Source organism: Limanda limanda, chromosome 10, assembly GCF_963576545.1.
Source record: "Limanda limanda chromosome 10, fLimLim1.1, whole genome shotgun sequence".
NCBI lineage: Eukaryota > Metazoa > Chordata > Actinopteri > Pleuronectiformes > Pleuronectidae > Limanda > Limanda limanda.
Window position 1 is genome coordinate 13972938 of NC_083645.1, and position 27925 is coordinate 14000862.

The window sequence follows — 27925 nt, forward strand, 5'->3', positions numbered from 1 at the left end:
GGGCTTGATTTGATTAAAAATGAACTATTAGGCCTTCAGGGAGTTGTGGGCTCCGCTGAGTGCCATTCTAATTTCAGTTTTGGTCCGTTTGTTTCTTTACCGACAAGATTACGTAAGAACTACAGAACAGATTTTCACAAAACTTGGTTGAAATCTTTCTTTACCATTCCAGGATAAGGCCCTTGATGGAGGTGTCTCCTGAGTTCTATTCTAGTTTTTTGTATGTTACACTTTGGCTTTGAGGATCATGTCCTCCTCACTTCACACATAGACACTGGACCACTTCACCTCTTTCAAACAACTTAAACAACCATTCTGTTATGTCATTAACAGTATAGTGTGTGGGACTATAAATTAGCTGTTTGTTCACTATAACTCATGATCATGGCTTGTTGAGTCATTCCAGGATGAATGTGTGAACACACCTCTCCCATGCAACCAAGCACAGCGCAGGAGGCAGACACAGCCGTGAACAGATTGTTCCACTGATATGGTTCACAGTTTTGTCTTTAACTCCCAAAATACCCTCATGCACTGATGAGTAAAGAGGTCAAGCTGGTCACACTTGAACCTCACCGTGGGTTACTTGTCAGTGGGCGACTTCACTGAGGAGACAGTGCTCATTATTGTATTAGTAGGATGTTATGGGTTTGTCAGTGAGAGGCCAGAGTGCTGGAGTTTTGAACAGACTGTGGTTCTTAGGCCCCAGAGGAATAAAGGAGGCCTTAGAGTGTGAGTCATAGCACCAGAGATAATGTCTCCCTCTCCCACCATCACAGCAAGTTAGAGCACGCTGCTGGAGAATGAATGAATGAGACAACCTGCACGTATCATAATCATCTACTTTGGATGTCACCACCAGAACAATTTCCCCAGAGTGTTGTAAATTCTTATAAAACCTAAATACTTTAACACTAAGTTAACACAAAATCCCTCCACTTTAACATCCACTCACAAAGTCGGCCTTCCTTTCTCTTTCGGACTCAGACATGTGTGGGCCTCTCTTGCTCCCCTTGCTACCCACATCTCTCTGAGGATTTAAAGTATTCCTATTTCAACAGCAAGCACTACCATTGGCTGGATCCCTGACACTTTGACCCCTCGTTTCATTCAAAAGGAATCCCGGGGTAGTGTTATAACCAGACTCTGTGAAGTTGTGTGACCGCTATTTTTAGTCGTGGAGCCGGAACGGGCCGTCCAATCTTACTGTTCCTCAAGAGGCTAATTGGAAACAGCCGTGGGGTGATGAAGCGGCTCCGTCTGATGACGAGGTCTCACATTCCTCCATCACAAAGCATGTTTGTACAATTATGTACAATGTAATCCAAAGAGTGCAACGGTCAGAAAATATTCCACAACAGGTGGAATTTAGTTTAAATCCACCCTGCTGACGTGAATATCCATAGATGGTAATGTTAACCTTAGGGAAGGGAAAAAGCTAAAGACAAATTCATGTGTCCTTTTAATGTTACAAAAAGAAAATATGTGTACTATTGTGTGTTTACGATACTATAAGACATCACATGTTGAGATTTAGCTACTGAATGTGTCACATTTAAAATAGATTACCCAATGCTGGACACGATAAGGTGTGAGTGGGAAGTCAGAATGCTGGACTAAGGTTTGAATTGTTCTTTTACCGACAGTTTATAGAAAATATAAGCTCTTATTTTGGAATATATAGCTGTGTTATTATAAAGTAAAGTGTATTAATTGATTACAAATCTTTGTACTTTAAGAACTGGTTGATTATGATGGCAAGGCTGACAGTTTCACAATTTTAAGAATTAATAAATTGAACCATTAATATGTTTTCTCAGTTTTAGAATGTGTATGTAACTATTGGGTAATCTCCAACCTTGCTCTTGTGCAGCCAATGCCGAACAACCCCTTACACAGTGTTGTAGCGCCTCCTAGTGGCACATGCTTATTATAGATGCCTGGTCATGATCAAACGAATAAAGATAAAAACAAACAAAGAAACAAAGAAAAAACTAAAAACGGTTGAAGAATCTCTGACTTGGGAACAGTGGTCCTTGTCTACTTGATGATATCCTTTTATGTACTATTTGGTAGTGAGAACTATAATAATTATTATTCTATAAACTGATTTTTATTTTGTGTTTGCAATCTTAATCTGCAACTTAAGTGATTCTGTAACTATATACTTTACAGATAAGGACTTTACGTACAGATACTAACGTTCCCTTATTAAACAGTAAAATGCTGATAACACTTTAATCCATGAGTGATAACAATCCAGTTATCTACTGTACACTTACATGCAGCTCACACAGGCCTTTTCTGCATAAAAATACTTATTGATATCATATACTTATATTTCATTAAGATTTAAATGCAGAATATTTATTAGTAATAACAGCATTTACACTGTCATCTCTTGTACAGATGTGATATAACACCAGTGGAGAAAAGAAAATACCACCTTCTTTGAAATGTGGTGAAGTAGAATTGTAAAGTAGCACAAAATGAAATTTTTAAATAAAGTACGGTTTGTGTATTTGTGCTCTAACTCTTGCAGCTTAGTGGGCTACTTTAGCATCTGTGGTTTTATGGACACGTGTGGAGCCCTTGGATTCTAGAAGCACATCCAGTCTGTGGAGAACAAGGAACCCGGAAACACGCTGAACATGTACAGATCACGTGGTAAGAATGGAGTTCGTTCATTGGTGGACTGTTTGAACGAGACTTTTCCTCTTTTTCTTTGTCATCTATGTTTTTAAATCATTATTATTAACGGGGTTATTACTATTGTATTTATATTGTATTTTCAGTTGTCATCTCAGTGTGCTTGGAACGTTATTGGTCTCAATCTTGACGAAGCAGCCACATTGTTTAGGTTGAACATAAATAAATAAATAAATGAATATAGGGTTGAATGGGTTCAACAGCAGGGTCTTCAGCCGGAGGGTCAATCGTTGATTTCCCTTTTCACAGGAAACGGATCAAGTGTAACAGGCAGCGGCCATTCGTTCAAAGTGCCGCGGCTGAACCAACGTGTGTGTCGAGCCTGTGAATAAATAATAACAACCACAGTCACATTATAACACACAGTCTACGACACGGTGGAGGACAAGATTTCCAGCGGTGAGTGTCGAGCGAACCCTCCTCGACCTTCCTTCTCTAGCCGGAGACACGTCACTAACCGACGGGTAACCACAGCAGAGCAGCCCGGGCAACCCTCCACCACCTCCGGGTCCAACCCTCCACCCGCCGCGGGGAAGGAGGCGGTGGCGAGACGGTTGACTGACGGGCTGTGGCTGTGTTGACACTCCGGAGCCCAGCCAGCCCCCTGGACCCGCACCGGCCGACATGTTGCCCCTTGTCTGACAGCACATGAGAGAGAGGACCGGAGCCGGTTCGTGTGTGTAGCCACCGCGGGATGCTGCGGAGCCTGAGCCGGGTCACAGGACAGTGAGGGGCCGAGAGGACGTGTTCACAGGTCGGTGGTTTTCCAGCGAGCAGAGGAGGGGGGGCGGAGGAGAAGTGAATGTATAGTGTGAGTCTGGAGGATTCGCAGACACACAGGCTCACGTTGACGGGAAGAATAGGCGGCGCCTGTTAACTCCTGGTCCAAGACAAACATCCGGAGACAATGACACTTCCACCGCTCGCAGGTCGGAGTTGATCCAGTGAAGTTGCCGCTCGGACCCGGTTCCACCAGCAGCGTGTGAGCGGCTCTTCCCGCCAGCACAGGGTCGTCTGCTGTTTGACAGATAGCCAATCAAAGCGGCTGTTCCCGTCGGCGCTCTTATGTCAGTGACCTATATCTCATGCATGTGCGCCAGCAGCCCACAGTAACCTCAGCACCGCGGCAGACAGCATGGGGATCAACGGGTTAGACAAGCAGGAGCAGCCGGCCAGTGGCGAGTGCCCCACGGAGCAGCCGCCGGCGGATCCCCAGTTGGAGCAGGGGGATGCTCCCCGGGAAGCAGGCGAGGGCAAGAGCCACCAGGCGCCGGGCAGCGAGGGCAAGATCGTGCAGGAGGACAGCACCGTGCAGCTGATCGAGGCCGGGTGCAAGCCGCCCGTCTCCCCGGCTCCGGACTCGGAGGCGGGGATCCAGTCGGCGAGAACCGGGCACGAATTCGTCCCACCCGAGGGGGGCTTCGGCTGGCTGGTGGTGCTCGCGGCCACCTGGTGCAACGGGTCCATCTTCGGGATCCAGAACTCTTTCGGCATCCTGCACATGATGCTGGTGAAGGAGCACGCAGACCCAGACGACAAGACGTCCCAGTTCAAAGTGGGTGAGTACCAGTGGAGGTGTTACTCAGCAGCAAGGGGACAGACACAGGTACACGCTGTCCTGGATACACGCCTGGTTGCGATCTCTGACATGACAAGTTAGGTGAGGAACTTGTGTGTCCTTTTTGTGTGATCATTTTAGGAAAGTACATCTCCATGACACAAACACATTTATGTAAGTGCCACCAACGGCACAGACTGGTATATTGTGTCTCAAACGAAAATCAGTCTGACAAAAGTTAATGTGAGTTTATCCTAGACATTTAAAGTGGCAGTGTTAAATAACACATCTCAGGTCTTGTTTAGAGTTAATTTATTCTTGCTGTTTTGGAGAGGACAGTCACCAATGTTACTGATTAATACACATTTAACTGACCAGCCGTCTACCTATCTATTCGTTAACACCACTGCTATTCTAATTATCTTACCCAGCTTCTGCAAATTGATTTCACTGACACACACACAGTGTCTCTCCCCAAAAGGCTGAAGTCTATAGAAACATACATTTAAACACCAAACCAGTGAGCCTGCTGCTCTTGTGACCATAAGTGTGACTAAAGTAGCTGGAAATAGAAACTCTTGCTTTGCTCCAGAAGTGTTTTCCCCCAAATATTCGATAGAATGTCAGATATTAATCATTGAATCTATTGTTTCCCTGCCTTTTTTTCTTTTCCCTTTCACTGTATTCATAGAAATGATTAGAGCGAGGGACATGTGTAAAATGTCCCGATGCTATAGATTAAACCCTGTGACATTCTTGTCACATGGAATATAATACAAGTTAGAGGGACTTTGCTTTAACTTCATTCCATCAACTGTCATCACTTGTGAAACAATAAAGATGCTGTTGACCACTGTCTCAGGCATGCACCAGCAGAGGAAGCCCAGTGTTCAGCCTGCTGTGTCCCTGCACGCTTCACTTTAAATGATTTTGTTGGGGAATTCACAAATCACAAGCTTTCATTGGTGTATGATGGAAAGAGGACAACGACATCTGTCTTTATATAGAAATCACTGATATAATTTCTAAGGAATGAGGCAGTTCATTGTGGCCAAATAAATAAGTCTCTTGATAAAGATTGAAAACTTTGGAGCAAAGAGGGAATACACTGACGACCCATCGGCGGTTGAATAGGGAACACTTAAGATCTCTAGAGGTTTGTTCCCTTCATTGTATTACATATTAGAGCACTGGCCTCTCGTCTCGGGTCCCTAACTAAGTGAATAGTTATGGGAAAATGGGGCGAACCCTCACTTTGAGCCAACTGCTACTCCTGATCCAGTGAGAGCTGGTGTAAAGCGGTGTACCCATCAGTTCTGCTCTTACAGGAAAAAAAAATGTTTTTCTTTCAGGATGGGAGTAGCAGAGGTGCGTATTTTTCTGCACTTCCTCTCAAGTCCCACATTCACCAGCAAAGGTTAAGGTCAGGGTGTGGGAAGGGATTAAGGTTCTAAGACAGTTCCCTGGAACAAATTCTACCCTTTGTTATTATCAATCTTAAGAGAGTAACAGGGGGATAGGAAATAAGCCTCGGATACGCTCACTCTTATGTCAGTTGTTTTTGTAGGCCCACTTTAGCATCTTTAATGCCACCGTGCGCTTTGTCATCTATGATTTGTGTCGAGGAAATTGCTGTGTCTGTGGTCAGCTTAAGTCTGAGAGCGACAGACACGTCAGGCCTGAATACAAATGGCAGGTGGTTGTCATGTGAAACCACTAACAACCCGTATATTTTCAAGCAACAGAGGCCAGTTGCTATGAAGGAATTTATATTGCTTTTCATCTCTGTTTTTGCTTTGTTTTGGATTTCATCTCCAGCCGTTCCTCGGTTTTAAATCTTGGCCGCTCTTGTATGTGAAAGGATTAAGCAAGTAGGCTGAGTGCTGACCTCTTCCCTTCAGTAACAGAAGAAAACTGAGAAGAGCTGCTTATCCGCAATGATCTCAATTGTAAAAGTGCCTTTCAGGCTATCCTGTCGAAAAGGGCGCAGTTGGTAAAAGTCCAATCCACATGTGCAGAAAGTCTTGAAACAACTTGTCCAAGCACTTCACAAGCAAAAAATCCAAAAGGCCGTAAAGTGAGGATGTGACAAGGAAAGGCAGGGATGTGTTTACCTCTTGATGACAGAATACCATCAGGTCTTTATGCTGAGCTCAATTATACAGGCTATTTATCAAACCTTGAGGGGTAAACAGGGAATTTTCAAAATAGCCTTTAGGCATATCAAGGTGGGGAGAGGGCTAATTACATTGTCTCTTGAAATAAAAACGTAAGGAAAGGGAAGATTACGAGTTGTAGGTGGTTTAACCTGGCTTGATCACACGTTTCATCCGTGTTGTGCTCACATAGACTTCTGGTATGTGATGTTGTGTACAGAGTGGAGTTAAAAAAAAACTAATTGTAAGCGAGGAATGAGCCCCTTGTGCGATTCAGCGGGGGTGCGGTGATGTTTCTGCTACAGCCGAGTTTACAACTCTGGGAATGCGTGTGAAGGTTAGAAGAAAGGGACTGAGTGAGCAAGTGATTAATTTTTCATTGATCCCTGAAACGATTTCCATCTACTGATCCCTGAAACGATTTCCATCTACATGCCATTTGTGTGAGACAGATTAGTTAGAAGATTCTTCTGAAACAAAGAAACAAAGGTTCATCCGAATGCATTATGTTCTTTTTTGTTAAAAAATTTGCGCTGAACAAGTCACTAAGCAATGTCAACTTCCTTCTCACTTTTTTAGTGAATTTTAGTGCCTTGGTCAAAAGCCCTAAGACAAGAATGACTTAGCTTAGGCTCCATTAGTAACACTAATCCATCAGCTAAGGAGTGTCTGCCACTCTAAGTTCAGTCTCAAGTGGACAGACAATAAAACTGACGGACAGCAGCATATTGGGCTAGAAGGATTACTCTTCTAGTCCATATTGAGCAGGAGAATTTCCCCTTTAATGTTGATAATGTATAAATGACACAATAAACTATACAGGCTCATGAGCAGATGTTTGCATTTGGAAACCTTCAGGCTACACACACACTTACATATCGACAAACAAAGTACTTCAGAATAGCTCAAAGTGACTGCAGTAACGGTAGTGTTATACAAATAAAACCAAGTAGATGTTGGCGTTTGTTCATATAAAGTTTCCAAAATTGCTCAAGTGTGTGTTCAAATGTCAAGTTGTGTGTTTGGCTACAAAAAGAGGACGTGCCCCCCAGTGGTGTGCACTGTCCTTTTTGTGTGAGCTCGTCACTGCGTCATTTGTTTTGGCAATCATTCATATAAGGCCAGACAATTTTATTTATAAAGCCCCTTTAGGTTTGAGTCCTCTTTACTTTGGGCACTTTAACTTTGTAGACCCTCTATATCCACTAAAAACCTATAACCCTAGATTAAAGATAAAAATGCTTTAATGCATCAAGGGGATTAGTGGATGGCCTGGAATTTGAAACAGCATTTTGAACATTATGGGAAGCTACAACTTAACTGAAACACAGACTCATAAAATGTGTGCAACATTAGTAGTTCTTTAAAAGTGCCATTCTTTTCATTTAGTGGTCGGGGAAACACAGGCTTGACATACTCACAGCACTGTCTTTATCTCTACAATGAGATCTTTCATCATATCAGATGTGGTCAACTTTCAGTGCATGACATTTCTTTAAAGACACATATCAACTCAGTAAAGAGAACTTTCTAGCCGAGAAGCAGGTGTCTGCCACAAGCAAACTTTTGTAGTCATTAACATACTGCTGTGCTCTGCCGCTCTGAGGCTCCGCTGCCCCAGATTGCTTCAGCAACTCCGGGGGTCGGTGGAAATCCCAGGTTGGCAGATCAGGGAGTACTGTGGCATTTTTGGCATTCCAGTGGGCCGGGCAATGGGTTCAGGTTAGATCAGAGCATCTGCAAGCTCCCCACACAGGCAGGTACGCACAGAAAATCGAACACAGGGATGAAAACTGTTTTTGTTAAATATGGGTTCATAAGTTAACACATTTATTGATAGGCAGTATTCCAGCAGTTGCTAAAGGAATTAGTGAAGGGGAAAACAAGTAAATGCTTCCTTTCTGACCCAAAGGAGTGATGCGAGCTTATCAGGAGTGAACCCCAAGAGCTGGTTGAGGCAGGAAAATCCAGTATCTGTATCTGATGTGAATCCATACACAGTATTCATCTTAAATAATTAACGGCGTCAATCTTTGGATTGAATAGTAAATAGTAATACTTTCAGCTTGATGACGTGACCAGTAAACACCAGCATTGATTTCTAATTGTTAAAAATTGGTACCAAATTAACTTTATTAATTAACTCATACAGCATCTAGAGATTCCTGCCGTCATTCATTTTTTTCCCATGCACTCAGCCTAGCCATTGTTAAATTCTTCGACTATTTTTACACAGTTAAAGCATCACCTGGCAGCTTTTTAAACCTTCAAACAGGAACTTGAAGAATTGTTCCGCTTTCATTCCTACTCCTTACCCCGAACAGTTTATTTTAATCATTGCTACTTTGGTAGTTGCAGCTTTAACTGCTAGAATCAGTCCCAGCAAGCTCAAGAGTAATGGCAATCATTAAATAATAAGACTGCGAGACTAAGACTAAGCTATGAGGGAATGGGCTTCCTTCCAATTTCGAAGAAAATGTGTTGCATTGTTTTGCAGATCTGATATTTCCTCCCTGTCTATATGGGAAATCGTTTGCGGCACAAACACTGCGCTAGGAAATAATTTTGACAGTTGTTTTGTTTCTGACTGTTTGGGCACACTGAAACTGCCAAAATTAATATTAAATGAAGAAATAAAATAAATCAATACACAATTAAATGCATGTTTAAATTCTTGCAGTTTCTCTCCATAGATTCACTTTGATTGTAAAACTCATTATTGTTTGCTGCTAAATGCAGGGACATCTTTCTATTCAATAGTTTGGTTTTAGTTGCCAAAGGTTGGAGATATGTGTCTCTACTGATAGTCGATACTTTGGATGTTAATTTGTTTGTACCGCTCAAAGCATTGAACATGTTAGAATAAGTCGGCATCAGCCCGACTTTCCAGGAACAATGTCCTTATTACTCAGGATAATCCGCAGGACAGGCTGTGAACGTCTTTCTTTGAAAGCACTTTCATTCTGTCTGAGGGGCTGCAGTAAATCCCTCAGTGGTCAGCTGATGTGAACGCTAACAACCTAAAATTATAGACGAACTTTGCCACTCTGACCTCATAGTTTATTTTCAGAGCACACGGCCAACACAACAGTCACTATCCAAATTCTATACTGTGCTGTAGCTGCTACCTAACAACTGTCCCAGCAGCATATTGTAAGAGGAGTGTTGAGGTAATTGCTCCATCACAATCCTGTAAATGTCAGTCCGGAAGGGACTCAGAGGACCTGAATGACGCCGGTGACTCACTGTCGGACGGTGCTCTCACAGAGGAAGAAAAGCTGGTTCGTTTGGCATGCAAAACATTTATTAAGATATTGAAGTTGACTGCGGCCAGTTAAAGCTATATGTAACCATGACACAGACCAGCCAAAAAAGCCAAATGTTCCAGCATGTGTAGAAATACAGAATATTAGGAATATTACCCCATCCGGTGGATTTAGTTGGGTTTGCTCATAACAAACAGCATGCATGTACACTATACAGCTTGCACTGCGTAATACAAGCTAAACCTAGTGACCTCGTGTTAAGCTCTTGATGCATTAAATGATGCTGCCTCTTTAAAAACCCACAGCGTTTCTCTGCTGCAAGAGGTTTGTCCCGCTAATGTAAAGATGGGTCCTACTGAATCTCTCCATCTCTTCACTGCTGTCAGACTGGAGACACACACACTCACACACACTCTTTAAATAAGCCAAACTACAGGTTCTTAATGTAAGTGCAACTAAACTCACACACTCGTTCTTCTGTGTTAGTGAGGACATCCACTGGCAAAATGCATTTCTTAGTCCCTAACCTTAACATTAACCATCACAACTAAATCCCCGGCGAGGTCTATGCTCAAAATGGTCCTCACAGAGATATTAATACAAGTAGACACACACATAAACACTTTCTTTTCATTTTGCATCAACCCTCCTTGCTGAGTTCATTTCCTTTTGTTCGAAACTGTCCTGAACTAATCTTCTCTAATGAATACACTCTCCTCCTCGTTCTATTCACAGACCTCGGCCTGTGCCAGCGCAGAGAAGAATGGGGCATTGGTGGGTGGGTTGACAGAAAAGAGAAAGAGAAAGTGGAGGAAAACAGGCTTGGGTCTGAAGTTTTGTTTGCCTCTGAGTGTCCATCAGACCTTGTTATTTTGTTGACAACGTGCTTGTTTTTTTTCCTGCACAGTAGCATTGAACCCAGATGCTGTCATGGTCTTCTCCACATTGGTCCAGTCAAGAACCTGTGCATGCAGGCTTGAGGAAAAAGTAGGACAGAGGAACCACATCAACCATTAATTAAGACAGTTGTACTGCTGGTACTGGTACTTAGGTTATCATGTTACCTCAGGGCCAGATTGCTGCCGCCTTCAGTTCGAGCAACGACACAAGGTACTGAGGAAGCTAGGAAAAGAGTTGAAGAATGAGTTTCTGGAAATTAAGCCTTACATTTTGTCCAGTGTTCCCAGTCCTCAATAATATGTTGGCTGTCCTCCTGTTTGTTTCCATTCACTACGTTGTTCTAAATTATTATTATTATTTCTCTGGTCCCATCTTCCTGAAAACATTTATTCAGGTAGGGAAAGAAAAAAACAGTGAGCTATCTGTCTTTGTTACCTCCACCAAGGGGGTATGTTTTCTTCTGTGTTTATTTGTCTGTTGGTTAGCAGAATTACACAAAAACTACTGGATGGAGTTGAACGAAACTTGGTGAAAAGATGTGGTATGATTCAGGAATGCAGATTTGGATCGTGAACATGTTGAGCGCAGACACATCTAGAGCCAAAGATGAACAGTACAGAAAGAGCATGTAGAAAAAGCATATGGGTCAATCTTCTGATGGAAAGGTAGTTAAGAATTTTACAGTGCTGAACTTCCCAGCGTGTGAACTGCCCAGCGATAGAGTAAGATACAGCTGAAACAGCATGTTTACATATAACATACTACATAGTGGGTATCCAGATGGGAGACAACACTATGGCTGAGAGCTGAGACTGTAAATGTATATAAGATCCATCCATACTAACCAACTGGCCATATGGTTGTGGACGAGGAGCAGAAAGTTGTGCTGGAGATAGAGGTGAAGAGTCTAAAGTGACAGCTCCATCAATAACACGGAATATGAGAAGCTGGAGAAATACCAGTGAAGGCAAAAGGGATCCCAGTTGTAGAAGCGTGCAGGACCGTGTCCATTAATTTCTTAGATTCCAGAGGCCTCTAGCCCAAACTGAAATCGACCTGATTATGTCAGGAGGTCTGAGTGCAGCGCTTTTAGTTTTTTTAGAGATATATACATATGTTATTAAATTTGAATGTCTGCAGGCTTTTCTCTTGGCTCATGTAGAACCACCCCTCCACTGAATAGGGATGCCTCTATAATCAAGATATAAACAACATATGTTTTGCCATCTACACAGTTCTATAACTACTATAACTGAAACGATTATTGGGCAGAGTTTGGAATCTTTTGAGTGTTTTGCATTATTTTTTTTTTGAAGAAGAAATTGTTCTTTCTTGATTCTTGTTGTTCTGGGTTTGTACCCTCATGGTTGAATGTACTTATTGTAAGTCGCTTTGGATAAAAGCGTCAGCTAAAAGAAAATGTAATGTAATGTAGCGGTTCATACTGGAAAGCCATAGAGTATGTTCTGCCTTCAGGGCAAATATGAGGAGTAAGAACTACACAGAAATCATGTGAAGTGAAGCATAACATGATATTTTGGAGATAATTTGTGGAAGTGTTTTGGTTCAGAGTATTTAAGGTGCTATAATCCATGTTTTTATATGGATTAAAGGATTATGTGTAATGTGACAAGGATTGATTGTAGTGAAAAACTAACAGATTTTAACCCAACTCTGCAGTTACTCTACAGCACCATTTTTTCAGTTTATAGCAATTACCCTATTTGGATTCATCGTTTCGTTTTCAGCCGTTTTCAGGAAACAGCTGTTTTAAGTGAAAAAGGTCTAAAAGTGACTGTACTCTAACCACCCAGCACCAAATAAGAGGTAATAAATTAGAAGCTAGTGAACAAACAGGCTTTTACCAGATATTTCCCTGAGGATTTGATGGGTACAGAATGTATCCTCAGAAAAGCATGGGTTAGACAGTTACAGATCATGTTAGACAATCCAATGTACACCAAATTTAAAGCAGCAGTCCCTGAAGAGAGTGCCTTCGTGCCATGGGAGATTAAATCTACAGCCATACCAGGTTTAACAGAAGCCTCTGCCTCCTATTCCCAGGCTCATTTTGATGGTTGATGTTGGCTAGTGCCTGTGCTTTTGTTTGTTTAAACACGATTTGATTGTCTGGTGCCTCCACTGCCGCATGAAAACTTTTACCATACGCAGCGCGGCCAACAGAACCTCAATGTAGTTGGGCAACGCATGACGTTGGCCCACTCAAAGTGAATGAGCACTGTTCCCGTTAAAGCCTCCAAAGAATGCGTGTGAGTCCTGCGTTAACGCTCTAGATCAGTGGTGCAAAATGGGGCAATTGTAATGCTAAGGTGCTTATAGGAAGCCAAACCCCAACTCTTTGGCTCATTAAGTAAAGTGGGTTAATCTGATCTCATGCAACATTGCTACTGATTTCTCCCTCAGTGCTATATGTTTTCATGGCAAGTGTTAAGTATGAGACGTGTTGGGAGGCCAATGTAAAGAAGATATAAAGCATTTATCTATTTTACTGTTGCACATGTTGCATTTAATTAAACTAACCCTGGTATCTGCTGAGATGTGTCTATGCATCCGCCTCACCCGGTTAAAGTGTCTGTACATTTTGGTGTCAACATGAGTCTGAGTTCATACAGTACATGTAAAACAGCAGAATTTGCCCTCAGTTGTTTAATTTGATTAAATAAACCATAGGGAGGCTGAGGTGCAGTTCCACCCTTAAATTACACACCATCAGATGTACACAATAATGGTAGTACACAACACGTCCACAACAATGACCGTTTGTGTAACGCTGCAGATCTCGTGTTTCATTGTGTGGGTGTATGCATGTGTGTGTGTCTAAGTGTGTGTTTCAGTGCATCCACCTGTTTGTCAGTCTGTCTGGTCTTATTCCCGTCTAGCTTTTAGATCAGTGTGACCCAAAGCCCAGACGCATGGTAGACATTAAAGCTACCTTTGCCCCCGGGGGCCTTGACGCAGGCGCTTGTTTGTTTGCACTTCAGGGTACACAGTGTCTCTGTTGGATCACTGTGGCTCGTGATGTTTTAACTCTGGTTGGATATTACACCACCAGCCTGAACTGCCAACATTGATCCACTTTATAATCTGCTTAATCACCATTAGAAATATTATAGAGTGTGTCCGATGAATGTAGTACATGATGCAGAGTTACATGAATATATATTAATAGCAAATCACATCACATGGTGGAGTGTCATGTCATGTCAGAGAGGGGGATTATTATTATTATTATTATTTATATTTATATTATCATGATAAATGTCATATTAAAATGTCTTTCAAGTTTAACGCCAGATTTTTGTTACGAGTGAAGGTTCTGGTTTTAAACAAGTAAAAATCTGAGGACATTTAAACCTATTTTATATTACACCTCCTCACTGTGCTTGCACAATGCATAAGCAATATATATATAACTTTCAAATCAAATCCCAATTCATTCATTATTGTTATCCTTGTGTCCTAATGTATATAATTCAAATCCTTGGAACCCACTCTCTTCATCATGTAATAAGGGGGTTTAAGGAATTTGCCTTTCTTGTAGAAATTGTTGAACAATTACACACAACAAGGTTTTTCAGAGTATTGCCTCCATACAGGAAAGATATTCAATTTCTCCTCATTGTCCTCCTATCAGTTGTATTGCATAGAACTGCATCCTGTATTCCCTCCATTGGTTGATTTACAGCCACAACCTTCAGCATTTCCACGTTACTCTATCAATCTCTTTATCTCCCTTCTCCTCTTCCTCTACAGCCTGGGTCGGGGCCCTGGCCATGGGCATGATCTTCTTCTGTTCCCCTGTGGTCAGCATGTTCACCGACCGCTTTGGCTGCAGGAAGACGGCTGTCTGCGGTGCACTGCTGGCTTTCATAGGCCTGCTCAGTACATCCTTTGCAAAGTAAGCTAGTGAACATTTATAGTAGACATGACTTGTTCTTGCCCCAGTTTGTGTTTCTGGTATATTATCATTGCATTTTAGTTACAGAGCTACTGTTAGCATTCATTATTCAAAAATAAAAAATATTCATTAGTTTCCCAGTTAAGATTTTAACCTGTTTCTCTAGTTTCAAGTGTATTTTCTAACCTAGTATCTCGAAATAACATGTCTCTGCTATTGTGGAAATATATGAATTCATTATTTTGTGCGTACATCTTTTTGTTATGTATATATGTTTAAAAATAGAAAGTGACATCAATACAGACAAAATGAATGTACATAAATTATCAGGAAACAGTGTTTTGTCTGGGTTATTTTAGCTGTGATATGGGCAGCCTGATTTATGTCATTTGATATTTTTGTTACAGTGGCCTCGTTTGCACAATAGTTACATTTAAAGCAGAGGAACTGGAGTTAATTGAATCATTATCTGCTCCTTGTCAAAATGTTATCATCACTTTCGTCTTATCTTATCTTCCTTTATCTCTCTCTTTTTTATTGCTTTACTCTTTATTGCAGCTCCCTCGGCCTTCGTTATTTTACTTATGGCATACTGTTCGGCTGTGGCTCGTCCTTCGCGTTCCAGCCCTCGTTGGTCATCCTCGGCCACTACTTTCGTCGGCGCCTCGGAATGGCCAACGGCATAGTGACAGCCGGGGCCAGCCTCTTCTCCATGGGCCTCCCAGTTCTCCTCAACAAGGTGGTGGAACCTCTGGGCCTCAGCAGGACCTTCCAGATCCTCAGCCTCTTCATGCTGGTCCAGGCGCTGCTGGCCCTGGCGTTCAGACCTTTAATGCCTGCTGGAGGAGGCATGGGACCCCCGGGCATGGGTCCTGGCTCTGCTGAGCCCCAAACCCAGTCGGGGGCTACTGCTCAGGGTGCGAGCTGTTGGAGCAGGGCTCAATCTGGGTTCAGAAAATACTTCAACCTGCGTGTGTTTCACATCGTGACATATCGGCTGTGGGCGTTTGGAGTAGCTACAGCTGTGCTCGGCTACTTTGTACCGTATATACATCTGGTGAGAACATCTCATGGGCATGTTTGTAGTTGAATTACATGTTGTGTGTTCCTGATTTAAATAACAGTAACTAAACTCAGGTGGTACAAACTGTATATCTTCTGTCTATCAAAAGTACAGGTGTTAAGTCATATAGCTGTGTTATATTTACTTACAGTTGATGTTAAAGGAAGATTGAATGTAGAAAGTAAGCTTTGTGCACTTAATCGCCATCCATCTCAGCCGTTCTAAAACATCATCTAATATAGAATACATACCATAACGTGACTGAAGCATAGTTTTATAATCATGTATCTGCTATAAAAGGATGTTCCTCAGCTGACTTCAGCTGGTGGGAGACAGTCATACATTTGTACCATGGGTGGTCTGATGCCATTTATTTTCTGGGACCTCGGGTCGAGGGCTGTGGAATGCATGTTTAATGAGCGATGAAATGGAAGATATGACTGCTTTCTATCAGTGGTTTGTGATGAACACACATCTTTTCCACTGACTGTATATAAAGATGGACGACACGATAGCCTCCCACAAGTAAAGCCAAAGGCTCTCGATCATTACCTAGTGGCTGGATGCAGTAAAGCTTGTGTCTTCCTCCATGTTATTGGATGTGACATGGGCCAGAATAAAACAGCCAAAGTACAGTTTTCCCAATATGGCTTCTGTCAATTTAGGTAGTTCTTATCCCCCCAAAATGTCTACAAAGTTTGGTTGTTACTTATTAATTGATGCTGTAAAAAGACACCTGAGACAACAATGACAAGCAGGTTCTCACTATTGTGGCTCCATCCACCATATACTATTGCAGACTCTTGCTCTAAATGTGCAAAATGGCAGCTAGCTAGGTACCTAGGATATTTTGGCTTCAGTTCTGGATAGTGAGAGGAAGAGGACATGCTTTTGCCATCTTTATTTACAGTCTATGGTCTTACCCTGCAACTTAGCTTGTTAACTAACATCTGCTGACAGGCTAGATATCTACTTAGCTGCTCAGATTACAAACAGATCTTCATTACCTCTCCTGACAACGTACTGTCCATGACTTGTACACTACAGCGCAAGTTTGTTTGGTTTGTCTCTTATTCCCCCTGCTGGGGCTCAGCTGCTGTGATGAAGAGTGATATGTGTGGTATTCTCCTTAAAGTTCTTGTTTTTATTTAACGTAATTATAAAAATAATTGACATTGTTGTTTTCGTCACCAAACATTTATGACTAAATGATAATGGTATAGTAATTTTTTCGTTCAAGAACAAAAGTCAGCTGCAATACATTTGGAAATTCTCCACACGAACTATGACTTACTTTGGTGTGAGATAGTGAGATAGTGATGGATGAGGATGGAAGTGTAAAGCTGTAGCGTGGAGCTGTGAAGTTGATCTCCCTCTATCCAGATGTCGGACGTTCCAGCTCCGGCCTCCCTCTGTCAGGTCTGTTGTTTCAGGCCCGGGCCCAGATGTAAACACAGCCCCGGCCTTTGTATTGGCTCACCCACCTCAGGAAACCTCTCCTGTATGGCCTTTCTGTATCCCTAAACATGCCTATCCTATGGCCATTGATGAATGTAGAGCCCTTCAAAGGAGAGCAAATATTTCACAGGGACTAGCTTGTTCAGGAAAGACTTCAGAGGGTGGTTTCATGTTTTGGATCTGAATTGGGGGTCAGGGCTGAGGGGAGTTGGAGGCTCTGACATATATGTCTCGCTCTCCTGCTGTTCCAAAGGTCGGCGGATGAAGACATTTTGTTATTGTTAGACTGTAGCTTTGGGGTTATGGATGGACAACTCCGCCATTCCACAGAACACACACCCATTTGCCGACTTCACTGATTTCTTCGCAACACAGAACAAAAACATGTGAAAAAAGCTCACCAGCAGGTTTTGTGGTGTATTTGTTTGCTCATACATTATTGGCAGCTCGGGAGTGTTTTCTCCTGCAGCGCATTATCCCCTGTTGCAAGCAGCCAAATCTCACACAGCACTGTGTCTGTTTTTCTCTTTCATGTCTCAGATGAACTTTGTGAAGGAGCGCTTCGAGGGGACAGAGAAGGATTGGGTTCTCCTGGTGTGCATAGGAGCCTCGTCTGGGGTGGGACGCCTTGCTTTCGGAAAGATCGGAGACCTCATTCCAGGCCTGCAAAAGATCTACATGCAGGTGCGGAAATTAAACATCTGCACATTAACTTTAACCTGAAACAGAAGACGTCTTTGAGCTAACTACTAACACGTGTGCTTTGTTTGTTATTCAAACTCTGTGTTCCCTGGCACCCACATTAAACCAATAGTTACTTTATATAATCCAATAAAAGACTGATTGAGATTTACCGAATGAAACTTGGTTATTATATGTGCAGTTAGAGTGATTCGGTGGATGGTAATGGCTTATTAGGCAGAAGATAAACAGGACTCAGACACTTTTTGCACTTATAAAGTTTCTTAGAATTTCACACTTTGTTAATGAAAAAGGAGATTTAGTCCTGGGTAAATAAAAGAGGGAAAAGCAGTTCAGAGCAGTTTGAGACGAGAAAACAACAAGTGTGTAATACCTACTACCTGCAAACATCCTGATATGCTTCATTGTATGGTTCAGCAAAGGGATATTAAGTCTTAGGCTGATTAAAACCACAATATTGCCTGACATTTACGTCCGTAAAAATATTGATATACCAAAACAATATGTTTAGACTTCCCTTTTGGCACTGTGGTCCATGTAGATTGTGCATAAAGCACACTCATTCAATTTTAATAAACACTAGGGTGCTGGACAGAAGTGACGTAAACCAGAAGTCGAGAACTGTCCGCACACCAGTTCATGCTCCCACAAACCTTTTATATTTTACCAGAAAGTTAGAGTTTTGGGCAGACCAGGCCTGTGCCAAAAACGTTACCTATCACGTTGGTGGAATAAAAAAGTTTGTAGGAGCATCAACAGACAAATAAAGAAACACACTGAGTTGATATTGACTCTTAAAGATGTGACATTTTATGGTTATTGGGGGGGAGTTTTAATCGCGAAGCCTGATTAAATCGGATTACATAAATGTGTCTGCTGTTTTACCAGTTTTTCCAACTATAATATGTTGGTCTTCTTAAAGCTGGAGGTGGTTGTCTCTGTATTCTGCCCTCATTGACTAACGTCAGCACTGTGGAAATGAAAGAGTGGGCAAACATTAATTAAATACCAGTACAGCGTGAAACTATAAAGACTTATATAACTTATCCTCTCACTGTATTTTTCAGGTGGTGTCCTTCTTAGCTCTGGGCCTGATGTCCATTTTGATTCCTCAATGCCATGCGTTTGAGGCGCTGGCGGTAGTGTGTGTGTTCCTGGGCCTGTGTGACGGCTGCTTCCTCACAATGATGGCGCCCATAGCGTTCGAGCTGGTCGGGCCCATGAAGGCCTCACAGGCCATAGGATACCTGCTGGGCCTCATGGCTCTTCCCATGACAGCGGGTCCACCCATCGCTGGTGAGTAGCTTGCTCTTTTTCCTGTTTTTCATTATTAAGCACAGATTTATACAGAACATCCCATAAGGAACTCATATCCTGTGGTCCGACTTTGGCAGGAACAGGGCACAGTACGTTTAAATATATAACAGAGAAAAATAGGAGAACAAAGATTGAAAAAATTGGTGTGAGCAAAATGTATGGCAGGATTATTTGTGCTGCACATTGTGTCTAGAGAGGTTTGGGCTTGTAGCCAACTCCAGGTAGTCTCCGGGGATTTGTCCTGAGAGAGAAAACCTTGGATGTCAGAGAAGAAGCCGTCCAATCTTGGAGCAGATCTGGATCCGAGGGCAGATCATTTGATTACTTTTTCTAACATTGCGAGATAGAGCGTTGTTCAACAATCTCTTTGATGTCTAAGAGAATATTTCCCAGATCTTAATGAATAAAACACAATGAACACCCAAGATCTGGATCCCTGCCCGAATGGACTGGGTTCCTCCCTGACCCATACTGCATCCTTAACACCAATTTTAGTGATAATCCATCTAGTTGTTTTTGCGTAATCTTGCTTAAAAACTAATAAATTAACCAACCAAAAAAGGGATAAGGGTAACCATAATATGATATTTTAATTTAGCATAAGCTTTTTTTAGTTCTCTTAATCTTTTGCTGTAATTTGTTGAAAACATGTAAAAACCCCAAAAATATTATTCACAATTTTGGAAACATGGGAAATATTTTGGTTTCACGTGACTACTATTTATTTTAACAAAAAAACAGCATGGTCGGCTGTTGGCAGCAGGAAAAATGGTAGATTAGAGAAAAATCTGCAATTACCTTGTACCTTTGCTTGCTGCTCCCTGTTGTTCCTGCATATATGTCTGAAATGTGTCCATCTTTTGTTGGTAACTGCAGTCAGATAATTGGCTATAGAGCATCCGGTGCATGTCGGATGCCGCTGTAAGAGGCTAACCAGCAAATGATTGCAGTATTTGTGTGCCAACACAAAGCCCTTAAGGGGTAAAGCACAGTTTAGTGGTTACATTTGGTGTATGATTACAGCCTCTTTCCGACTCTGGCTTTATCTCCTGCAGTTAAACCAAATATGAAGCTGGCAGAATGCAGACTTTAAAATGTGCAGTATACATACTGTATAATGTGCTGCATCATATCATACTTAACTTTGACTAAATATTAAAATGCATACATTACCTCTACATTCAATAAAAAGGGCTGAATGTTATTGTCCCTGTATAAACATATGTGCTTCTGTACAGTATGTCCTATTCACCAGCAAGAATGTGTACGTACACAACAAGCAACAATGCATGCACTCACCCCTCCCATCGGTCTCATGTCACAAGCTCAGTGCAGTAAACTTGTTGACCTTGTTCTGTCGGTGCACTGTGGGAATAGTTTGTTTCTTTTTACTCACATGTGGATAAATACACATGTTCGTCAGCAGTAGCATCACAACAAGGAGCAACACGTGTTCAGCAGATGGTTTTTATGTTGCGGCTTATCCATTTAGTAGGTATAGTACAGACAGAGTGATGTTTGAGTGCTGTATTGTGATAATTGGGACAATAGTACAATGTCCTTGTTTACTGCCACTGATGAGGGGAAGGTGCCAAGTGTCGGTGGGAATGAGGTTGGAACTCCAGGATTTCAGATACTTAAAAAGTTAAAATTCTGAAAGTAAATTAATATTTGGTATTTAAAAATTGAGTAATTATATATAATAATAAATAATGTATTGTTTTATACCAGTTTTGCTGAGGAGACGTTTTTGTTCCTGAAATGTGACTGAAATTGTGACACACAAAAAATATGAATGCAAAAAAGTCAGTGTTGTTGCTTTTCAGTGACATGCCAGGCTGTGTTAACCTGACAAAACAAATCTCCCAGAAAGAAGAAAACTGGCATTTAAAGGCTGACAATGCTGAAAATGAATGAATATTTCAGGACTGATATTGGTTATTAAAAGTGAAAAATAACATGATTCTGTATAGTGTTATAAAGAAGGGGTAGGGGTGGCATTTTTATACTTAAGGTTTATTAGTTAAACGTGAAACAACACAAAATAAGAACAAGATACATGTAAAATAAATAAATAATAATAATTGCTCTAATAAATGTTAACTCTCCAAAAGAGATTCTTGGAGAATTTCTATGGAAATAGACATATATAGTGTTTTTATAGCAGTTTTAGGGAGAAGGCATTTTTGTCCCAAAGTTGCTGAGAGGGAGTATTTTAAAGGAGTCCTACAGGTTAAAGATAAGTTTAAGTAAAAAACAAACAAATTTGGTTATAATTCAAATGTTTGACAGAACTATTGTGGCCAAATCTTGTGTGCTACATAATGTTATAATGAAATGAAGCTTACTTTCTTGAATTGGACTGTGAACTTTCTGACTATAGCATAAATGATTAGCCAAAAAAAAAATATATAAATGTGCCAGGGTGTGAATTCAATACCAGGATGTGACTCACTTTGTCGACATGCATAACATTTATTTTGCCACCACTGCCCAGGTCTCCTACATGATTACTTTGGGAACTACACAGTAGCCTTCTCCCTGGCCGGGGTGCCTCCTATGGTGGGGGCCGTGGTGCTGTTCTTTGTGCCCCTGATGCACTCAAGGCTCCAGCGAGGCCAGGCCGGGGCGTCACCAGAGGAGACGTCCACGACCGCCCACATGTTGCCCACCACGCCGCTAGCAGACGAGCCAAAGAGCTGCACCAATGGAGAGATCCTCCCCGGCTACACTGACGTAGAGACCCACATCTGAGTCGCACTGTACAAAGGTTACAAACATTTACATTTGATTACTATCGTGCACATGTCTAGAATCTGCACCTGGAAATATGTAAATAAGTTTCCCTTCACATTTCCTTTCCTTGCGTTTTTTTTCAGGGATTCCGTCCACCAGCACCTTTTCTCATCCTTTGATTGCGCTCCTCCCAACCAGAGCTCTCAACCATGGACTTCTGTTTGCTGACCTTTGACCCCACTTGGCCCTCATTGGCTGTTTTGTTATTTGTACATGGAGAGAAGTGGAAAAGGGCACTCTGGCTACGAACTGCAGAAAGGACAAAAAACTGGTGCATCAGGGTAGTATGATGGAAACATTTAGGGAGGATAAACACAGCAAAGTCTCTACTCCGATTTTTTCATCAGTGGGGACTTTGTAGTAATATAAACTGTACCTCCAAGAGGAAAGAAAGGAATAGATTTTACCTGACAGCGGTAGTTTCTGATTTCATAGCAAGAATGACTATAAATATATTATATTACATATATTTTAAGTCATAAAAATTAAGAATAGTCATATTTACGACAAAAAATGACTATTCTTTGTTTTTAGATTCCTTGTAAACCCATTGTGAGGCATATAAAATATGAACTAGTGAAGGGATAAATTCTCAATTTCTTCACGTAGTACCTCATACATCAAAGTTTTCTCAACACACTGCAGGTTTTATTTTTTCTACTGTTTTCTGCCGAGCCAGCGACAAGAGAATCTTATGTACAGTACATGTTTTACATGTCACTGCAAATTCCTCTGAGAGATCAGCAACCAGACACAATCACCTCAACCACACACTGTTCCACACCGTGCTCAAAGCCAGGGTCTCAAACTCAACTACTCAACAATCCTGCCTGCACGGGAGACACATATGTGACTTTGGCAGCTGCTGATTCCACTGATCTATTTGCCACGGACTTGTGTGTTGGATTCTTCTAGTGTTATATTATAGGTCAGTTCACTCAGAGGTGAGCAGTGAGATCAGTGCATCTCCTACACGAATCACTGAGAGGAAACACTACAGTCGATACAAGGTCTTCTCCTGAGTCAGCCTTAACTTTCAGCTTTCGATTACGTTTGTTTCTCCAATAATTCAACACTTCATTTGTCTTATTGGCCTTTAACATTTTTAGTAGGTTGCTAGATAAATCCACATGAACTGTTTGCTATGAATAGTTTTGTAGTGTTTGCACACTGTCTACGCATATTAGTAGAAAAAGCTGGAATCACGCAGGCCTCATGGCAGATTGACGACTGTCGTTAACTTTAGATTTTCATCATAATAACAACAGGCATTTTTTTTATCTTGAGTTTTCCTGTGTATGAATGAGTGTCTGTGTGTGTACTTGTTCTTGTTGCCACTTTAGGACCTTTTCCTGCATAAAGACCTCATCAGGACCAGTAGACCTCATGGGGACCACAGCTTGGTCCTGATGGGGCAAAACTTAATTTCTGAGCCCCTGGTTAAGGTTAGAGGTTAATATATGAATGGTGGTTAGATTAAGGTTAGGGTCGGTTATGGTAAAGGTTAGGAATAAAGTCCACCATGATTCAAAGTCGCTGCAGAGCCCTAGTCAGGATAGCTGCACAAAAAAACCTGTGTGTGTGCGTGTACACGTGTCTGTGTGTGGCACCTGTGCATCTGCATTAGTAGTAGCGGCAGTTCTGTAATATGAAACTACGATGTTACAGTCTGTTGATAAGAAGGGGACTTCTGAGATTAAAACTGCCAAACGGCCCCGGGGCCCTCATGAGGCCACTTCACAGAAACAATGAATTTGCTGCTGTAGTTTAGTCTCGTCATGAGCACCTCGATCACTGTGTTAGCAGCTGTGAAACTAAACGTTACAGCCTGCTCTCTTAGATTACAATGGACTGTAATGAACAGATGTGAAGTAGAGCTTCAATAACAGACAGTTTTTAGTGTTTTGAGTTTGGGTTACACTCTTTTTTTATCTGCGTAGCTGAATACCAGTGGGAGGTCGGGGGGAACAAGGAAAAGGAAACGCCCTGGTGTTAAGGTGGTATTCCTTTTCATTCAATGCCCCCTGTTGCTTTCACTGCCATTATTCAGTCTGTGTTACAACACTTTAGGACCGTACAGCTACACAAACCTTACTGCTGAGTGTAGCTTTTTTTGGTGTGTGTTAGTGTTTTGGAGTGATGACGCTACATTACAAACTGTTCTGAATAGGAAACACTTATACCTCAGTGATCAACCAATCAATCAATCCTCAGCCGTTTAGGTGTGAACGCGTGGACATTCTTCATTAACTTCTTAGTGGTTTGTTGATGCAGTCTGAGTCTCAAAACCATTAAGTTGCCAAATGCTAGTTTTTTTTCACTTCCTCTGAACAAAAGCTCATTAGTGTCGTTTAAGTTTTACGAAACATCGTACTTCCCTTTCTCATGATCAGCTGGTGCAAGATTTATCCTTCCCGTTTTGTTTTTGCCTTCCCATCCATTTGCCCTGATGTTTTTCATTATTTACTACGGAATTTCTAGTTGTCAGTTGCTGTCTTTATCACAGCCTGATTTCCTTGTCTGTGATTCAAAAATGCAGTTAATTAAAAATTTATAAAATTCTTAACTAAAGTGCGGAGGTGTTTAACCATGAGCAGTGGCGACTTTTAATTGTTAACTGGTTGTTTGAAAGCAAAATCACAGACCTCTAATTTGACTGAGGCAGTGTTAAAATCTCTTTGTAGCACAGATGTTAATTTGCAGCTGCACAGAAAAAGGTAGGGAGTCATTAAAGCTACGGGCTGCGTGAGTTAAGCTAACCAATATCATAAATTGTGATACAAGTTAGCTTTATTTCAATTCAGCCAATTTTGAGATTCATCATCTTTCAGCTCCCATTAACGTGAATGATCCTGCACATCAATGTCATTCAAACCAAATAAATCTTCAAAATAAGCAGAAATCAATTATAAATACTTTTTAAAGCCAGTTTTTACTTTTAATATTTCTATCTATGGAGTTAAACTCAAAAATGATGTATGGCTAACTTCCTGCCTATTAAACAATACGCAGAGGTAAAAATGATAGTTTTATTTTTGTGATAAGAAGGTTGCAGGTGATGCTTTTTAAAACAACACAACTGCTTGGAAAATCAGTAGCCCATTAACCTTATAGCAGTTTTTTTTGTCATTTGGACCCACAATTTAAAGATGATGATATTTTGTTTCATCAGAGTATAAATAGGTTACATTTTTTGCTGTATCCTCACATTCTGCTGGTTTGCACAGCACTACCCCAGTGAAAGCATAGCTTTGCATGTTACTGACATGTTGCACTAGTTTACTAGTTTGCTGAGCTTGATGCATGTGTGTCAGAATCTAGCAAATGAACTAGTGAATGAAAAGTCCGCAGGGGACTTTAAACCTCTGGCAGCCATATTGGACGACCTCAGCTGCTATAGGCTGAATGTGTTTCTATGCATGAAACGAATCCGTCTCAAACAAAAATTAGCTAGAGTCATTTGATTTAAATGTGTTATTATTATCACTGTGAACTAATAATTTCTTTTTGTGTTGAATATGTCTCCTCGTTATCATCCGCTGTTGTTTTGTAAAACACATTTTGGAAGAGACAAGGAATAAAAACAAGACATTTGAGTTACAATTCTGCCTTATAGATAAATCAGAACTTGTTGCTACAGATTAGAGTCAAAACAGCAAAGCCTATAAAACGTTTTTCAGATCTCAATGTGACTTTTTACTTCTTATTTTTCTGTTAGTTTATGGTTGTTTTCTGTTCTGGATCTATCTGAAAAAGCTAAGTTACTTAGTTTCAGTAGAGTCGGCCCCGGATTCTGGTCAGAACCAGCTGAGGCTCCTTTTATATCTCTACTGTAGGTTCAAATAGAGTAAATTGATATATGTATACCAACTTTTTTTAATTTACCATAAACAGTTTTAATATGTTCAATGACTGATTTTTTTGGGGTTGTGTTTTAATGATATAATTCAATGACTACTGGAAAAAAATATGTACTGTTAGTGAGTTTAGCTTTAAACTTGTATCTAAAAGTGAAGGAGCTGGTTGCATGAAGAATGATTCAATACATGTGATTGGTGTTTGCCAGAGTTTTGGGCTTGTGGTCCTGCAACTACTTCTCTTCCTGAAGTCTGAACACAAAGTCAAAACCATGGATGTTTGACTTTGACTCCCGAGTTTTTGTTTCAGGAAAAGCTAAATCCGTCGTAGAGCCCCTTCTGTGTTAACCCAACCTACATGTATAATACTAACACTCACTCAGTACTTAGTTACTTAACACTTTTTTATTACTAGGAAGTTTTAGGACTTTTCATTCTTTTGCCTGACAATCAAAACTTCTCATTTCTCCTCCGGTGCCTGCTGGGGACACACATTACACAAGTCAGAGATAAATAGTCGCACAATCAACACAACAGGCTACGCATGAATAAAAACAGGCTTCTAGTAAAGGTTCAGTGTGAAGGATTTAGTGACATCTACTGGTCAGGCTGCATGTTGCAGCTGAATACCTCTCACTTTTACCCTCCCCTTGAAAGAGAACCTGTGGTAGCCTTAAGTTGTCACAAAAACTCAAAAGAGTTTTAGTGTGTCCCGTCTGGGCTACTGTAAAAAACATGGCGGCCACCGTAGAGAGGACCCACTCCCGATGTAAATATAAAGTATTTAAATACAAAGGGCTCATTCTAGGGTAAAGAAAACCAAAATTTGTACAGTTTAGATGAATCACACTAGTGAAAACATCACTAGGATTACTTTATATAACATTTCTCCCTTTCACCTAAATCTTACACACTGGACCTTTAAACCCTGTCTCAAAGCGTGACTTAGTTTCTCGGTTGTTTCAAGTGATCGAATGAACGAAAATTGACTTTACAGTTTGTAATATGTTATTCCATTGCAGCGTCATTTCATTCAGCATTAACTTAAATTTCTTGCTGATAATCTAACGCCATTAGGCTTTTCCACTGGCGGAGAGAAAAAAAGAAAAACACCACGATTATTCTGCTTTCCGATGTGCCATTTTCACCGCTCCTCTGACCTCAGTCTCACACTGCTTTGCTTTTCCTCCAAACCACACAAGCAGCATGTGACTGCGGAGGGTCTGTACATTATGAGGCTGAGACGTGATTTGAAAAAAAACAAGTCAACACCTCAGATTCGGCCATGGACCACTTCAACCCTCGATATGTTTCTGGCTCTGTTCCCAGCACCATTCATCTCTTTTCATTTTGCTTAAGTCACATTTTTATCGCTCCTGGTCGCACCTAAATAATGTATAGACCTTTTTATATGCTGTTCTAGAAACCCTGTATTTTTCATGCATATCTGTCATCATCTTGACTGTAGGCGTAGTGTTTTCTCTGCCGTAAATCCCCTGACTTTTGCAGGTGATATATTCTCATTTACATTTGTGCTCGGTCCCGGTGCAACGCTCGGCCAGGCCTTCCCACAGCCTTATATGTTTAAGTCATATTTCAATGCAGGGCTCTGCTAAACTTTCCTCCTCTAACCTCCAGTAAGGCTGCTGCAGTTAAACCTCTATTGCCTCCCCTTCCTTTCTTAAGCTATAAGCTTCTGTCCTCGCACCACAAGCTACTGGACCTTTTTTGTAAGAATATATATTTCTGTTTCACGTCATTTTACAAAAAAATTAAAAAAACTTCTAACAAGGCCAGTGGCGTCACACCATCTGAAATCAAGTCATGCTGCTAGAGAAAATGTATGTAATCTGTGTTTTTGTCAAAGTAATTTTGGATCTGTATCATAAAATGGCACATTTTTTCTATTAAACCAACAATAAAGATGTAACATGAAAACAATCCATGTGGTCTTTTGTTGGTCATGTGTTTTCAGTCCTCAACTGCTCCACTTCCATATGAGCTGCTGCAGGCGCTCAGGTGTTTTTAGACATGCAGGCACTTTGAGATTAAGTCCAGGCTACTTTAAATGCATGAAAGACTCGGCTCATTCAGAACAGAAATGTAATACTCCGCTGCAGCTGAGCTGGGACACACTGAATGTGTCCTTGAATGTGTGATCTCCTCGTTATCACCACAGCAACATGGCTGAGTTTATTCAGGCATCAAGTCCTCGCTTGACTCC

General features: G+C 41.2%; 1 protein-coding gene across 1 annotated transcript; it reads left to right on the forward strand.

Annotated features, from left to right (window-relative positions):
- The first annotated feature begins 2985 nt into the window (after nt 1-2985).
- slc16a2 (solute carrier family 16 member 2) lies at nt 2986-27642 on the forward strand. The gene is made up of 7 exons (XM_061079559.1): nt 2986-4268; nt 14364-14508; nt 15067-15565; nt 17570-17713; nt 18799-19027; nt 21546-21818; nt 21928-27642. The coding sequence occupies exons 1-6, from the start codon at nt 3845-3847 to the stop codon at nt 21800-21802; spliced, it is 1698 nt and encodes a 565-aa protein (XP_060935542.1). The 5' UTR covers nt 2986-3844; the 3' UTR covers nt 21803-21818; nt 21928-27642.
- Nucleotides 27643-27925: the final 283 nt, after the last annotated feature.